Source organism: Bufo gargarizans, chromosome 3 (genome assembly GCF_014858855.1).
Source record: "Bufo gargarizans isolate SCDJY-AF-19 chromosome 3, ASM1485885v1, whole genome shotgun sequence".
NCBI lineage: Eukaryota > Metazoa > Chordata > Amphibia > Anura > Bufonidae > Bufo > Bufo gargarizans.
Genome location: NC_058082.1, coordinates 33,958,730 through 33,975,347, shown reverse-complemented (window position 1 = coordinate 33,975,347; position 16,618 = coordinate 33,958,730). Strand labels below are relative to the sequence as shown.

Here is a 16,618-nt window from a genome sequence, read left to right as displayed (position 1 = left end):
AAGAATATTTACAAAAACAAAAAAGAAAACGTTATTGACAAGTTGCGTGTTGTGCCCTACGTAGTACATAGTCATTGCTACTGCAGAGAGTCAGCTTTTCATGATGGGTATCAAATATTTGATACGGATCGAGATGCTCTGAGAGTTTATTGGATGCAATTTTTTTGTGTTATAGTTTCTTCATACAAAATTGCCTGCCATTTTGGTCCCAGATTTTGAGTCTTTTAGAAAATGTACATTCATGTTTGGTCTTCTAATCTTGATAAAAGATCAAGGTTCACCTCTGGGAAGAGAATCAAAAGCAAAACAAGACAATATATTTTACAGTTGCTTACAATCCACTCTGTTCAAAAAAGTTTTTGTTTTTCAACTTTAACATTAAATCAAAGCACTTATAATAATCTCCTACCCTCTATTTTCAACTCCTGACCAGCCCTCAACGGTCCTCAAATGTTTCTTAAAGACCATGTTTTAAGGCCACTCTATTAACAACTGCTCTGCATGGGAAGATGGGACCTTTGATCTTATACTGCCTTTAAGAAGCAACAGCTGCCTGCGCAAACAAGGTCTGTGAAACTCTCCCTCTATCCTGTATGATATTCGACTAGTATAATTTACATTCACAACGAGGAAGAACTTTGAGAGTAGTCTCTCAAGATCATGTTGTCATACTTAGGTGATGATGGGGTACAAAGAGCTGATTCTGAAACTGGGGAACTAGGGGAAGTGCTTTCTGAGTCAATGGAGTCTCTAAAAGGAGAAGGAGGTGTTAATGCCACCAACTCCTCAACATCTTGCTTTACTACTGGTGCTTCTGAAGTGCTATCTTTGACGCTGTCAGAAGAGGACTTTCTGGCAGTAAGTGACCCACCGTTAAATTCAATTGCTGGGGCTGGCTGGATCTCTGCAAAGGTGGTCATAGCTGTGGGAAGTTGGATCTCCCTTGGAATCAGGTAGGAAGAACATAAAGGGGTGGGCACCAATGTTCCTTGGGCGTTAGAAGAAAGCATCATGGAGTTCAGCTCACTGATATTAGCGGTGAATCGGGTCACAACATTACTGATTTGGTCCATTAAGGAACCTTGAGAAGAACCGCTTCGTTGGGCAGTATCTGAATGAAAAGACGGGATGTCATCATCGGTCCGGGTTACAGAAGTTGCTCTCTGGCTTACAGTGCTGATTGGAGAAGGTGTCTGTGGTCTGTACTGTACTGGATAATGCTCCTCAACTTCAGAAACATCATACAGCATTTTGGCACTGGAATCAGGAAAGGAAGTGCTAATATATCTGTTCTCTGTGCTGCTTTTAGAGAAGGGCTTAATGACAGCTGTCTGGTTTGTACTATCCTTTTTCTTGACATGGACAGAAAGCCTCTGCCATAGATGGTGACCCCGACTGCTCTTCTCGTTTTGTGCCCAAGTAACGGATTTTCCATTAGAGCTGAAATAAATTAAAAAATTACATAAGAATGGAGAAATCACATGTTGCATTACATTTTGTCTTTTTGTTGACAACAAGCTCTCTTGGAAAATTACTATTGTATGTATTTTGCTATAAACTTTTGGTAAAACTGCATATTAGACCAACAACTAAATTCCTCATAATTAGCAAAACTGTAAAGGGCTAACTGTACAGTTTGTACTGAGTTAAGTAGAATCTATGTACTGTACATTGCTCCTAGGTGTCCATAATTGGTAAAATGACCACCTTCGATTTTTTGCTATTTGTAATACTGTTGTTTATATGGGTTGGTTGGGCCATTGGATCCATTAGGAACCAGGGCCCAGATGCAACAACTATATCTGCACCCCCTCTAGCTATGTCCCTATACATGTGTTACTATGATGTAATACAGTCTTAGCAATCACCAAACTGACAATTAAAGGGGCTCTGCACTTAGTTTAAACTGATGATCTATCCTCTGGATAGATCATCAGCATCTGATCGGCGGGGGTCCGACACCCGGGACCCCTGCCGATCAGTTGTTTGAGAAGGCAGCAGCGATCCAGCAGCGCCGCGGCCTTCTCACTGTTTAACGCTGGCCCAGTGACGTCACGACTAGTATCACTGGCCTGGGTGCGGCTAAGCTCCGTTCCCTTGAATGGAGCTTAGCCCCGCCCAGGCCAGTTGACACAAGTCGTGACGTCACTCGGCCAGCGGGAAACAGTGAGAAGGTCGCGGCGATGCTGGAGCGCTGCTGCCTTCTTAAACAGATTATCGGCGGGGGTCCCGGGTGTCGAACCCCCGCCGATCAGATGCTGATGATCTATCCAGAGGATAGATCATCAGTTTAAACAAAGTGCAGAACCCCTTTAAGGCTTTAGATATAAAACCTTCAGTACAGGGGTTCTGAACTTGCAAGCTAGCCAGAATGTGGGACAATGGAAGTCATACTGACGATGTATCGTATCTTGAATTGTCACCAGGAAAGAGGAGTCAATTAGTGTACAATGAAATGAGTAGACAATGGAAAAGTCAGGATTTGCATACAATTGTTGCCAGAAGAAGGAACAATGTTAGGGCCAAGGGACATTCCCTGTGACCAGGAATCATAACCAGAAAAGATCAGAAGGCAGACAAAAGAACCGTACGAATTGCCTGGACCAGAATATGAAACATAGGTCAGGAATTTCAGGACAGTTGTCCCAATACCAGAAGAGCAAAGGATAATGTATTAGATAGTAAGGAGTGTCATGCCGCCTGTCACCAAGTAGCACTAGTTGCCAAGGATGTATCTGTGAAGACCAGCATGTGTCTGCACTAGTGTTGGGCGAGCATGCTCGTCAAAACACAAATTTTACTCGAGCATAGCGATGCTCGACACATCCCTGTGTTAGGCCGAATATCGCGTGTGCTCGAGTGCGATGCTCAAGTCTCTTCCCCACACGTTTGTTGGCTGCTATACAGCCAATAAATGTGCAGGAAAGTACTGCCATTTACTGTAATGCCGTAGCCATGTTGGCTACTGGCATTACAGTGATTGGCTGGCCGGAACGCGTCATGACACGTGTTCGGCTCAGTCTTAGTAAGGGAAAGCTGGAGAGCAGAAGGGAGAGCTAGTGTAGGGAGTGAAATAGGAATATTTAAGTTTTTATACTTGTTATAGACCCAAAAGTCATTTTAAGGACTATTGTTGTGTGTGGCAGCAATATATAATTTTAGCGCAGCCTGCGCTAAATAGCTTGCAATTGTTTGGCTGCTGCAGAAAGCAACATTATCTGCGCTACATCTCCTGTCTATCGTGTGCGCAGCCTAAAAATATATGTGACATCTAGTGTACTTTTAACGTAGACGGTGTCCGCTACGGATAGTTACATTACCTGCGCTACATCTCCTGTATAACGTTTGCGTAGCCGAAATATCAGTGACATTCAGTGTAATTTTTTTTGCCGCTGGTGACAGCGACATTATCTGTGCTACATCTCTTGTGTGACGTGTGCGCAGCCTAAGCATATCTGTGACATCCAGTGTACTTTTTATGTAGACGGTGTCCGCTACGGACAGTTACATTACCTGCGCTACAGCTCCTGCATAACGTTTGTGCAACCTAAATATCAGTGACATTCATTCAGTGTAATTTTTTATTAGGCGGTGGTGACAGCGACATTACTTGCACTATACCTCCTGTTTAACGTGTGCGCATCCCAAAAATGTCTGACATTCTGTGTACGTCTCGCATACTTGCAAGCATATATACCATTTAATATGCGCAAGGCGAGCAGTAAGGGACGGGGAAGTGGCCGTGCTGCTGATGGTGCACGCAGAGGCCGTGGCCCTGGGCCCGGTGAAACTGTGCCTGCTGCCAGAGCACAAGAAACACACTTATCCACGATACCTAGCTTCATGTCCCAGTTTGCAGGGCGGCGCAGGACACCACTCTCGAAGTCACACCAGTTTGACCAGGTGGTCGGTTGGATTGCAGCAGATAATGCTTCCAGTCAGTTAAGCACCATCCTGTCTTCCACAAAGTCCAGTCTCAGTAGCCAAGAGTCTGATACTCCTTCCTCCCACCATGGAGAGTCTTGGCAAACAAGTGATCCCACACTTGGATATTCCGAGGAGCTCTTTTTATCGCCATTCCTTGATTTGGGCCTCTAGACAAGCCTGCTTGACCAAGGACATGAGGAGATCGTGTGCACTGATTCCTAAACTCTTGAGCATACACAGTCACAAGAAGATGACAGTGGGGAACGGAAATTAGTGTTTCACGAGGTGGATGATGATGATGAGACACAGTTGCCAATAAGTCAACCTGAATTAGTGTCTCAAGAGGTTCATCATGAGGATGAGACACAGTTGTCAATAACTGAGGTTGTTGTTAGGTCAACAAGTCAGGAGGATAACCAGAGTGAGGAAGTGGAAGAGGAGGTGGTGGACGCTAAAGTCACTGACCCAACCTGGGAAGGTGGCAAGCCGAGCGAGGACAGCGGTACAGAAGGGGAGGGATCCGCAGTACCGCAACAGGCTGGAAGAGGCAGTGCGGTGGCAAAAGGAAGAAGGCAGGCCACACCAAACTGGCCCGCAACTGTTCCCCGAAGTCTGGTGCTTTTTTTGAGCAAAGTACAGACAAATGAATTGTCATTTGCAACCTGCCATGCTGAGTGACCGTGACGTGGTGCATGATGGGCTCTGATATTTTCCTGACAGGAATATATTGGCAAAAGTCTCAGCTATTAATATCTGCATTTATGACTAGCCAGTATAGTGGCATATCCGTTTGGTGCATTTTTTCTGTGATTTACATTTGCAACCTGTGCTGTACCAACATGAGCAGGGGCGTGAACACTAGCAACCTCACCACCACCAGCATGATCCGCCACATGGCATCAAAGCACCCTAATAGGTGGACCGAATGCCTGGATCCACAACCAGTGTCTGCGGGTCACACCACTGCATCCTCTCCCCCTGTGTTACGTGCTGGCCAATCTCATGTTCAAGACGCAATCCCAGATGCCTCCCGCTATGCACCTGGACCTTTGCAAGCACCATTAGCTAGCACATCCACTTCTGTGTCCCAGCACAGCGTACAGATGTCTATACCCCAGGCCTTTGAACAAAAGCACAAATACCCAGCCACCTACCCACAGACCATAGCACCTTTCCAAATTGCTGGCCCTGGAAATGTTGCCATTTAGCCTTGTGGACACTGAGGCTTTCCGCAGCCTGATGGCGGTGGCTTTCCCGTGGTACTCTGTCCCCAGCTACCAATATTTTTAAACTAGCATGTGTCCCGTAACATCATCTGTGCCCTGACCAACGCAGTTATTGGAAAGGTCCACTTAACGACTGACACATGGACAAGTGCTTTTGGCCAGGGACGCTATATTTCCCTAACGGCACACTGGGTGAACGTTGTGGAGGCCGGGAGCGAGTCGTACCCTGGGATGGCACAGGTGCTACCGACGCCAAGGATTGCGGGCCCTACTTTCATCAGGGTTTCCGCCGCCACCTACCTTAGTGTCTGAAATCCCCCTACTCCTCCTCCACCTCCTCCTTCACTTCCACCTCTGAATTATCATATTGCAGCACCAGTCAGCCATCAATCAGTAGCTGGAAGCAGTGTAGCACTGCAGTGGGGAAGTGGCAACAGGCCGTGCTTAAACTGATCTGCTTAGGTGACAAACAGCACACCGCCGCAGAGCTGTGGCAGGGGATAAGGCACCAGACTGAGCTGTGGCTCTCACCACTCAACCTACAATCAGGTATGGTTGTGTCTGATAATGGCTGTAACTTGGTGGCAGCTTTGGAGCTCGGCAAGCTCACACACATACCATGCCTAGCCCATGTGTTCAACCTAGTGGTTCAGCGGTTTCTCAAAACCTACCCCAATTTGCCTGAGCTATTTTTGAAGGTGCGCCACATGTGTGCCCATTTCCACAAGTCATCAACAACTTCTGCCGGTCTGGCAACGCTGCAGCAGCGCTTGCAATTGTCAGCTCACCGACTGTTGTGCAACGTAAGCACATGCTGGAACTCGACGTTCCATATGTTGGCCAGGCTTTGTGAGCAGCAGAGGGCAGTAGTGGAATACCCGCTGCAACATGGTCACTTGCCTTTCCAGTCAGCATCCACTCTTCACAAGCGACGAGTGGGCATTGATGTCTGACCTCTGTGAGGTTTTACGCAACTTGAGGAATCAACACAGATGGTGAGCGGCGATAACGCTATTAGTAACGAAACCATCCCACTTCTGTGTCTACTCAAACACTCGCTGCTCACAATTAAGGCGGACACTTTGCATGTGGAAGAGGTGGAAATGGGGGAAGAAAGAACATAGGGTGATAGCCAGACCACCCTCAGTTCGTCTTCTCAGCACGAATTGGATGATGATGATGATAATGAGGAGGAGGAGCAGGAGACGGTTGCCTCCGCTACAGAGGGTAGTACCTATGGAAGTTTTATTACATTTGTTAAGCGTGGATGGGTAGAAGAGGAGGAAGAGGATGAAGAGATTGAGAGTCATCCTCCTGATGAGGACAGCAAAGTCTTGTCTGTTGGGACTCTGGCACACATGGCTGACTTTATGTTAGGCTGCCTTTCCCGTGACACTTGCGTTGTACACATTTTGGCCAACACCGATTACTGGTTGTTCACCCTTCTCGACCCCCGCTACAACGAGAACTTCTTATCTCTCATTCCTGTGGTGGAGAGGACGAACAAAATGGTGCAATAACAGAAGGTTCTTGTGGAAAAATTGCTCCAAAAATTTCCAGCAGACAATGCTGGCTGCAGAATACTTAGTTCCTTGGCCAACCGAGAAGGGGAGATGAGGGGAACACACAGCAGTTCCAATAGAGGCAGGGCAACACTCTCCAAGGCCTAGGACAGTTTTATGACACCCCGCCAGCACCCTCAACCTGATGTGCGGCCTAGTGTCACAAGGAGGGAAATATTTTGGAAGATGGTGAAGGAGTACGTAGCAGACCGTGTCAGCGTCCTCAGTGATCCCTGTGTGTCGTACAACTATTGGGTGTCCAAGCTGGACACGTGGCATGAACTGGCGCTCTACGCCTTGGAGGTGCTGGCATGCCCCGCTGCCAGAATTTTGTCAGAGAGTATATTTAGTGCTGCTGGGGGCATAATAACCGATAAGCGCATCCACCTGTCAACTGAAAATGCTGACCGGTTGACTCATAAAAATGAACAAGGGCCTGGATTGCCCCTGACTTCTTTACTCCACCAGAGGAAAGCAGCTAAACATAAAGGCACTCTAAATGTGGCTTTTATGGTGTATTGAATACACTGTATTCCTATGCACTCCTTCCACCACTAAAAAGGGCATATAGTTCAATCTCCCTTTTCTCGTCCTCCTCCTCCTCCATCATATCAACATGCTGCCCTCGCTCCAAATGTTTTAGAGGGTCATATTAGAAGCAGGCCCCCACCCATAAAGTTTTTGAGGGTCACCAGTAGGTCCTCACTCATAATGTTTTTGAGGGTCACCAGCAGGCCCTCAACCATAATGTTTTAGAGGATCACCCTCACCCCTACATTTTTAGATGGTCAGCTTGGCAGCAGGCCCTCGCCCACAAAAGTTTTTAGATGGTCAGCTCGGCAGCAGGTCCTCGCCCATAATGTTTTAGATGGTCTGCTCAGCAGCAGGCCCTCACTAGTGATAAGCGACAGGGGCTATATTCGAATTTGCAATATTTCACGAATATTTTGTAGAATATTTGTCATATATTTGGGAGTTTCGAGAATTAGAGATTATTTTATTGAATGCAAAAAATCGGCAATGTAAAAATCGCTGTAATGCGAATTCGTAATGCGAAATTCAGGCGTAGGTCACTTTGGCTACATTTTTCAAGCTGGTATAAGTTTCCTGAGACTGGAGAAAATGGTTGGCACGGCAGAACATTAGAATAGCTTTATATGCAGATAGAGTCAAGTGCTCCAATATATTAGAGATTGCGCTACTCGGCAGTGATTAGAATATTTTTTCGCACTTACATGCAACTTCACATTTTAGCAGGTCTGACTACAGATTACTGATTGGTGCACTAAGTATTGTTGTGAACTTGACATTGCTTCCTTCTCATTGGTCCACAAGCAAGATGCAGAGTGGAATTATGTGTTCAGATGGAAAAAAATGCTGAATATTCGATATAACACATACAATGCTGTCTTGACACCTTTTTCTGGGAGGTTATTATCACCTACTGACTCCAATTAGGATAATGGAATCAACACTTTTGACCCCATGCTGGGTATAATGACCTCTGACCCCATGCTGGGTATAATTACCAGATGTTGATTCAGTTACATATTTATTCCCAGAGAATTCTTGTACAGTCACTCAGAATTGAGAAAGCTTGTTGAAAGAACGAGTGAAACGTTTTCAAGAAATATACAGTACATCCAGTTGCCTTGAGTTATTCTTTACAGATATACCATGACCTGGCTAAGTGAGAACCTTCACAGACAACGAATATATAGCACTATATTCAAAATATTAGCAAATTCTCAAAGTGGCGATATTCGCGCCAAAAATTTGCTATTTGAATATTCATGCTCAACACTAGCCCTCGCCCACAATTTTTTTTTAGATGGTCAGCTCTGCAGCAGGTCCTCGCCCACAAAATTTTTTAGATGGTCAGCTCAGCAGCAGGCCCTCACCACTAATGTTTTAGAGGGTCACCTGCAGGCCATCAATCCTAATTTTTCGAGGGTGTATATGATGCCCTCCTTTATGTGTAATAAAGGGTGTAATGGAGTGCCAGTTCCTTGTAATTTTTGGCAGCCCTTTCCCTTAGTGCATAGGCTTTATGAGTGTAGGGGTCCCACTACCTGAACAATTGTACCACTATGTGAATGAGGCCCAACTTTATGTAATATACAGGTTGTATCGGAGTGCCTCTTCCTTGTAATTTTTGGCAACACTTGCACTTTATATACAAGTAAATATACAGGAAAGAATGTTTCCTAACAACTTTTGCTCTAAAATCGATTTTATTTAGGTTTCGTGCGTATTATTGTCAGTCTGTAAAAGTGGCATACTACTCGGACAACATTGTTCCCAGCAATGACCTTGGAGTCCAAGATGCATCCAGACATCCTCCCCATGCTGTTCCCGAACCATTTCAGTGGTGTTTTCATCAATTTCTGACCTTTTCCTATGAACCAGACACCCTCCCCTCTTCAGAGCAGAGGGTGCCTGGTTTAATGCTCGGGTTCTCCCATTGACTTCCATTGTGCTCGGGTGCTCGGCACCAATGTTTGAGCAAGGAGCAATAAGTAGGGAGTAAGGGTACTACTCCTTGTGGCCCTTGTCTTGACAGGTTTATCAGAGAACCTAGCATGTACCTTTTGGATAACATGCAGAGCAAAGACATCTCCTTGGAAATCCAGGTCTTAGAAGAGCATTCATTAAGATATATATGAGTTCAGAATCTAATTCACCAAATTCTGCTCGAGAATGTAAGACTGGAGATGAACTTGATACTGGTATACATGTTGACATTTAAAAAAGCCCATCAAACAATGGGGTCAACGTAAACAAGAGAACTTTTCTTTGTGGATGACCATACTTCATACCCTCATTATAGAGCAGTTCCAGGTAATTATTTGCCAATTGCATTTGTGTCCTTACGAGATCATTCAGCCTCTTTTGAGTGCTCCAGAAAAGCATAATCACAACTTGGAAAGAAGTTTCGAGGAAGGCCAAAGTTTCTTAAGTAATCAATAACAAAAAGCCTTTCTGCTGACACCCCAATGACCATTATGGCAGCAAATCTCTTATAAAGTTCATGGTTAAATTTGACACATGGGCAACACATAATTGGGATAGGATGGATGAGGCTGGCTTCTGCTTGACTTGTAGATATGGTGGACATTAAGCATCTAACAATCATGCCTCCAACCTGACCACTATAAAATAGGAAAAAATCAGCTTTTATACTTGGATGACCTGTCAGCAATGAGATACCTAGAACATTTCATGAAGGTTATAAAACACCAATGAATTCCCAACCAAGACCCGGGGAATTGAAGTCAAGTTTGGCATGAAAGCAGATATAGGCGAGTCAATTTACTGTGTCTTCCGTAGAATGAATTGTGAAGAGATTAGATAGTGTATCTGGCAAATGTTTCTTCAGATCCCTGAAGAGCAATGGTCAGGTTTCAAAACTGATTATCTGCCCTTAGACAGAATAAATATCATGGAAGATTTCATTAACATTCTAAAAATAAAAATGGAAAATTAGCTTGAATGTTTAAAGCTATAATGACTTATCTAGAGCATTTTGCTCATCTTACTGTGATGGAAGGTGTACAGGAAACAAGACAATGCAAAATGAATATATGACTCACTGGATCCAAAACTAAGGAACAAAAGGGAGACCCATGCATAAGACCTGGCACTCTCCCTGACTGCTCAGCCTATGCGAAAATTCCAATGGTGGATGATCGCATATCCACGTACCTCAACTATATACCACCTGAACACCCTACAATAGTGAGGGGACACGACCACCGGCTCCCTACACTAGACACGGAGGAAGTCAGGGTCACCTGGGATCCAGCAAACAGAAAATCACAAATAAATGTACAGCACTTATCTTGTAGAAGACTGAAAAATAGGATCAGCATGCACACACACTCCAGGAAGTTGTATAAGCCGCACACTAATGCATTATGGGGAGGAATTCAAAGGGATGCAATCAGTCCAACTACATGACAGCTGAGAGAGGCTAACGAGATGAGGAACTGAAATTCAAAACAAAGAAAACTCAAGGAGGAGGTTCTGAAAGGCTTCTGTCAGAGCTTCTCAGCTGTCTGGTTGTGACAGTACCCCTCCCTCTACGAGTGGACTCTGGACACTCAGAGCCCACCTTCTCAGGATGGGACCTATGGAAAGCCCTGATGAGACGAGTGGCCTTAATGTCCGTCACTGGGACCCACATCCTCTCCTCAGGACCATAACCCTCCCAATGAACGAGGTACTGGAGAGAACCGCAGACAAGACAAGAATCCACAATCCTAGAGACCTGAAATTCAAGATTCCCATCAACCATAATCGGAGGAGGAGGCAAAGGCGAGGGTACAATGGGTTGAACATAAGGTTTCAATAAGGACTTATGAAAAACATTATGGATCTTCCAAGTCTGAGGAAGAACAAGACGGTAGGCAACAGGATTGATGACAGACAGGATTTTGTAAGGCCCAATAAACCTAGGACCCAACTTCCAGGAGGGAACCTTCAATTTGATATTCTTGGTAGACAACCACACCAGATCACCAACATTCAGGTCCGGACCAGGCACACGTCTCTTATCTGCCACACGCTTATATCTCTCACTCATGCTCTTTAGATTATCCTGAATCTTTTGCAAAATAGAAGACAAAGACGAGGAGAATCTGTCCTCATCAGGTAAACCAGAAGACCCCTCTCCCGAGAAAGTCCCAAACTGCGGATGAAACCCATATGCACCAAAAAATGGTGACTTATCAGAGGACTCCTGACGACGGTTATTTAAAGCAAACTCAGCAAGGGACAAAAAAGAACACCAATCCTCCTGATTCTCCGCCACAAAACAGCGCAGATATGTCTCCAGATTCTGATTGATGCGCTCTGTCTGGCCATTCGACTGCGGGTGGAAAGCAGAAGAGAATGACAACCGAACCCCCAAGCGAGAACAGAAAGCCTTCCAGAATCTAGAAACAAACTGCGTGCCCCTATCAGAGACTATGTCTGAAGGAATACCGTGCAATTTGACAATGTGATCAACAAATGCCTGCGCCAGCGTCTTAGCATTGGGCAAACCAGGAAAAGGGATGAAATGCACCATTTTGCTAAAACGGTCCACCACCACCAGAATCACAGTCTTCCCCGAGGAACGAGGCAGGTCCGTGATAAAGTCCATGGACAGATGTGTCCAAGGACGGGAAGGAATGGGTAAGGGAAGGAGAGGACCTGATGGCCGTGAATGAGGGACTTTGGCACGAGCGCAAGTCTCGCAGGCTGCCACAAAACCCTCAACCGACTTACGAAGCGCAGGCCACCAGAATCTCCGAGCGATGAGATCCAGTGTGGCTCTTACCCCCGGGTGCCCAGCAAGGACCGTATCGTGGTGTTCCTTAAAAATCTTGTGTCTTAAAGCGAGAGGCACAAACAACCTCCCAGGAGGACAAAGATCAGGAGCCTCTGACTGGGCTGCCTGCACCTCTGCCTCCAATTCAGGAAAAAGAGCAGAGACCACCACACCTTCAGCCAAAATGGGACCCGGGTCTTCAAAATTCCCGCCTCCCGGAAAACAACGTGACAGGGCATCTGCCTTCACATTCTTAACTCCAGGGCGGAACGTGACAACAAAATTAAACCTAGAAAAGAACAACGACCATCTGGCCTGTCTCGGGTTCAGACGCTTGGCTGACTCCAAGTAGGCCAGATTTTTATGGTCAGTAAATACGGTAATAGGGTGTCTGGCTCCCTCTAGCCAATGGCGCCATTCCTCAAAAGCCAACTTGATGGCCAACAATTCCCTATCTCCCACATCGTAATTTCTCTCTGCGGAGGAGAGTTTTCTTGAGAAAAAGGCACACGGTCGCCAATTGGCAGGAGAGGAACCCTGAGACAAGACCGCCCCCACACCCACCTCAGAAGCATCAACCTCAACTATGAAGGGTAACGAAACATCAGGTTGCACCAAGATGGGAGCGGAAGCAAAACTCTCCTTGATATCAGAAAAATCCTTACGCGCCTCTACTGACCAAGAAGAAAAATCTACCCCCTTTCTGGTCATATCAGTGAGTGGTTTAACAATAGAGAATAATTCAAAATGAACTTCCTGTAATAATTGGCAAAGCCCAAAAAACGCATCAGCGCCTTTTGATTCTCAGGAAGCTCCCACTCAAGCACAGCGCGGACCTTCTCTGGGTCCATGCGAAAACCAGACGCGGAGAGAAGAAACCCCAGAAATTGAATTTCTGGAACCGCAAACACACATTTTTCCAGTTTCGCATATAATTTATTCTCCCGCAGGATGAGCAAGACCTGACGTAAATGTTCCTTATGAGTTTTGAAATCGGGAGAAAAAATCAAAATGTCATCCAAATACACCTAATACAAATTTTCCACATCAAATGATAAAAAATGCTGTTCACGAAATGCTGGAAAACGGCTGGGGCATTCATCAAACCAAAAGGCATAACCAAGTTCTCAAAATGGCCCTCAGGGGTATTGAAGGCCGTCTTCCATTCGTCCCCTTCTCTGACCCTGACCAGGTTGTATGCCCCTCTTAAATCTAATTTAGGAAAAGACTTTAGCCCCAACAATCTGGTTAAACAGGTCCGGGATCAGAGGAAGCGGATAAGGGTCACGAATTAGTGATACTGTTCAGCTCCCTGAAATCCAGACAAGGTCTTAAAGAACCATCTTTTTTCTTAACAAAGAAAAAACCAGCGGCAACAGGTGACTTCGAGGGTCGTATGTGTCCCTTTCTCAGACTCTCAGAGATATAAGCACGCATAGCGATCCTCTTCAGGTTGGGAAAGATTGTATAAACGAGATTTAGGCAGCTTGGCGTCTGGGATGAGATTAATAGGGCAATCGTACTCCCTGTGCGGGGGCAAATCCTGAACTCCACTCTCAGAGAAGACATCTGAAAATTCAGAGAGAAAAGATGGTATAGTCTTAGTAGCAACCTCAGAAACAGATGTCGTGAGGCAATTCTCTCTGCAAAAGTCACTCCAACCATTTATTTGCTTCGCTTGCCAATCAATGGTGGGGTTATGCTTAGTGAGCCAGGGCAGCCCCAACACCAGCGGGGTGGGCAAACCGCTAAGGACGAAACATGACACATCCTCAACATGAGCATCACTCACAATTAAACGGATATTGTGAACTATGCCCTTTAATGATTTCTGAGAAAGTGGAGCGGAATCGATAGCAAATACAGGAATATCCTTTCTCAAAGCGCACACCTGGAAACCATGAGTTATCGCAAAGTGATTATCAATGAGATTGACCGCTGCTCCACTATCCACAAAAATCTCACAAAAAATGTTCTTGCTCTCTAGCGCCACCCTAGCCGGCAGGACAAAACGGGAACTACAAGCAAACGGAAAATCTTCAATCTCCGCCTCAATCCTGCCAATAGTAACAGACGGAACATTTTTCAAAGATTTTTTCCTCTTTGTTTCTTTATTATACCCAGAGAACTGCCTGAATCTCCTAGAGGGACAAATATTTGCCAAATGATTAATACCTCCACAACAAAAACAAACCCTCCCATGCGAGCTGAATCTTCTATTGTCAGAAGCAATCAACCCCAGCTGCATGGGCTCCTGCTCAGAAGGGGCTGACAGCGACTGAGACCCCTGCGCAGAGAATGGGACCGCTGCACAGTCCTGAGACCGAGTATGACAGGAAGGAGAGATCTCTCCTCTCTCTCTAAGACGCCTGTCAATACGAACGGCCTGAGACATAGCAGAGTCCAAAGAAATAGGCCTTTCATGAAAGGCAAATGCATCTTTCAATCCCTCTGAAAGACCATGGCAAAATTGACTTCGGAGTGCAGCATCATTCCAACCAGTATCAGCTGCCCAACTCCGAAATTCTGAGCAGTATATTTCTGCGGATTGTTTACCCTGGCATAGGAGACGTAGTCTAGACTCCGCCAGAGCAATACGATCCGGATCATCATATATCTGACCCAGGGCTAAAAAGAATTCATCCACTGAACGGAGGGACCGTGCCCCCTCCGGCAGCGAAAAGGCCCAGGACTGAGCGTTACCCCTGAGCAGCGATATAATGATCCCCACCCTCCGTTCCTCATCACCAGAAGAATGGGGAAGAAGGCGAAAATGGAGTTTGCAAGCCTCTCTAAAACGCACAAAATTCTCACTACCCCCGGAGAACGTATCCGGGAGCGAGATCTTAGGCTCAGAACAAGCTCCATGAACGCAAGCTGAACCGGTCACTTGAAGCTGAGAAAAAGTCTTACGGAGGTCAGCTACCTCCAATGAAAGACCCTGGAAGCGTTCAGCCAAAAGTGAAACCGGATCCATGCTTAAGACGGTTTTGGCGGCTTATAATGTCACGGAATGTGTACAGGTAACAAGGCAAAACAACATGCATAAATGTCTCGCTGGATCCAAAAGCTAAGGAACAAAAGGGAGACCCCTGTAGAAGACCTGGCACTTTCCCTGGCTGCTCAGCCTATGCATAGATCCGAATGGTGGAGGTATGCATATCCACGAACCTTGACTATAAAGCCCTGAGCACCCTACAATAGTGAGGGGACACGACCACCGGCTCCCTACACCAGACACGGAGGGAGTCAGGGTCACCTGGGATCCAGCAAACAGAAAATAACAGATAACAGTGTAACACTTAACTTTGTGGAGGAGAGGAGAACCAGATGGGCAAGCACACATACTCCAGGAAGAAATATAAGCCGCCCAGAAAAGCATTCTGGGGAAGAATTTAAAGGGAAACAATTAGTCCAACACATAACAGCTGAGAGACGCTAATGAGAGGAGGAGCTGAATACCACAACACAGAACTCAAGGAGGAGGTTCTGAAAGGCCTCTGTCAGAGCTTCTCAGCTGTCTGGTTGTGACAGATGTTTTCTAATGACTTTGCGTGTGTCTGGTCCTCATTTCTACACTTCAGCTTGTGAGTATGAGTTGATGAGAGCTCTGAAGCACATGGACACACTTATCTCAGCTGTCATCTGCACATAATATAGAGCTTTGCAGTGCTGATGTAGGCAGAGACCGGAGTTTACATTCTCTCACAGGCCATCCTGCAGTGTTATTAGGAGGGCGGATTCCATGTCCAGGAATCTGTCAGTGGCCATTTTAAATCTTTCCCCTAGAAAAAATGAGCCATTAATAAATAAATGTAATTAGGAGTTTATTTATAACAGCATGTTTTTTCAGTATTTTCATTTTTATCTTTCCTGGAGAACCCCTTTAATCACTTGGCATAGCAATACCAAGGCTGTGTCCACCATATGGTGTTGTTCAGCTGTTGTGTCTTTATCATTTTTAATAAAATTACTAAGCAGCAACCTGGAAAAAAGGTAACAGACTTCGGCTAGATAAAAAGTATAATGTTCAAGATTCCATCCAGAAATGGGATAGAAAAGTTCATGAAACTTTGAAGCATGGCAGATCCAATCACAGAGATACCATGCAGTGTTTTAGTAGAGATACAGACAAAGCAGTAAGTCAAAATTTTTTGCCAAAGCACCAAAATGTATTTCAATCCTTATTTTTTAAGTGGAGAGTGGAAGACATTCATGTGATGATGTCTGAATCATTGATGTCTGAACAGGTTAGTCTTTTATCCATAGTAAAGACCCAGATTAAGGAATTGTAAGCGGGTGAAATCCCATATTACCTTAGTTTACCTCTACCTTATGTAAAAAATTGTATACACTATATGTATGCATATGCAAATAAAAAAAATATAAGTTTGCATGCAATGTTAATCGCTTCTACGGGATACCCCTGCGCTGTTTAAAAAGAGCTGCAGGGCAGGAAATGAGTTAATGTGTGGCTGAGGCCATGTGTAGTGCCTGGAGAGTCTGCATAGCTTAAACAGCAGACTGTAGGACCAAAGAGAAGGCTCAAGCATGTTAAAGCAGATGATGCTGCCAGACCTGCTGTAAGA

The 16,618-nt window shown here is 45.4% G+C and overlaps 1 protein-coding gene across 2 annotated transcripts in view; it reads right to left on the bottom strand.

Annotated features, from left to right (window-relative positions):
* Nucleotides 1–620: 620 nt before the first annotated feature.
* GRM5 (glutamate metabotropic receptor 5) overlaps nucleotides 621–16,618 on the bottom strand; it is a 351,377-nt gene continuing 335,379 nt past the window's right edge. For both annotated transcript variants that reach the window (XM_044286024.1, XM_044286025.1), the window contains one exon: nucleotides 621–1,440. In XM_044286024.1, coding sequence (XP_044141959.1) covers nucleotides 621–1,440 — 820 coding nt within the window. The remainder of the gene's footprint in view (nucleotides 1,441–16,618) is intronic.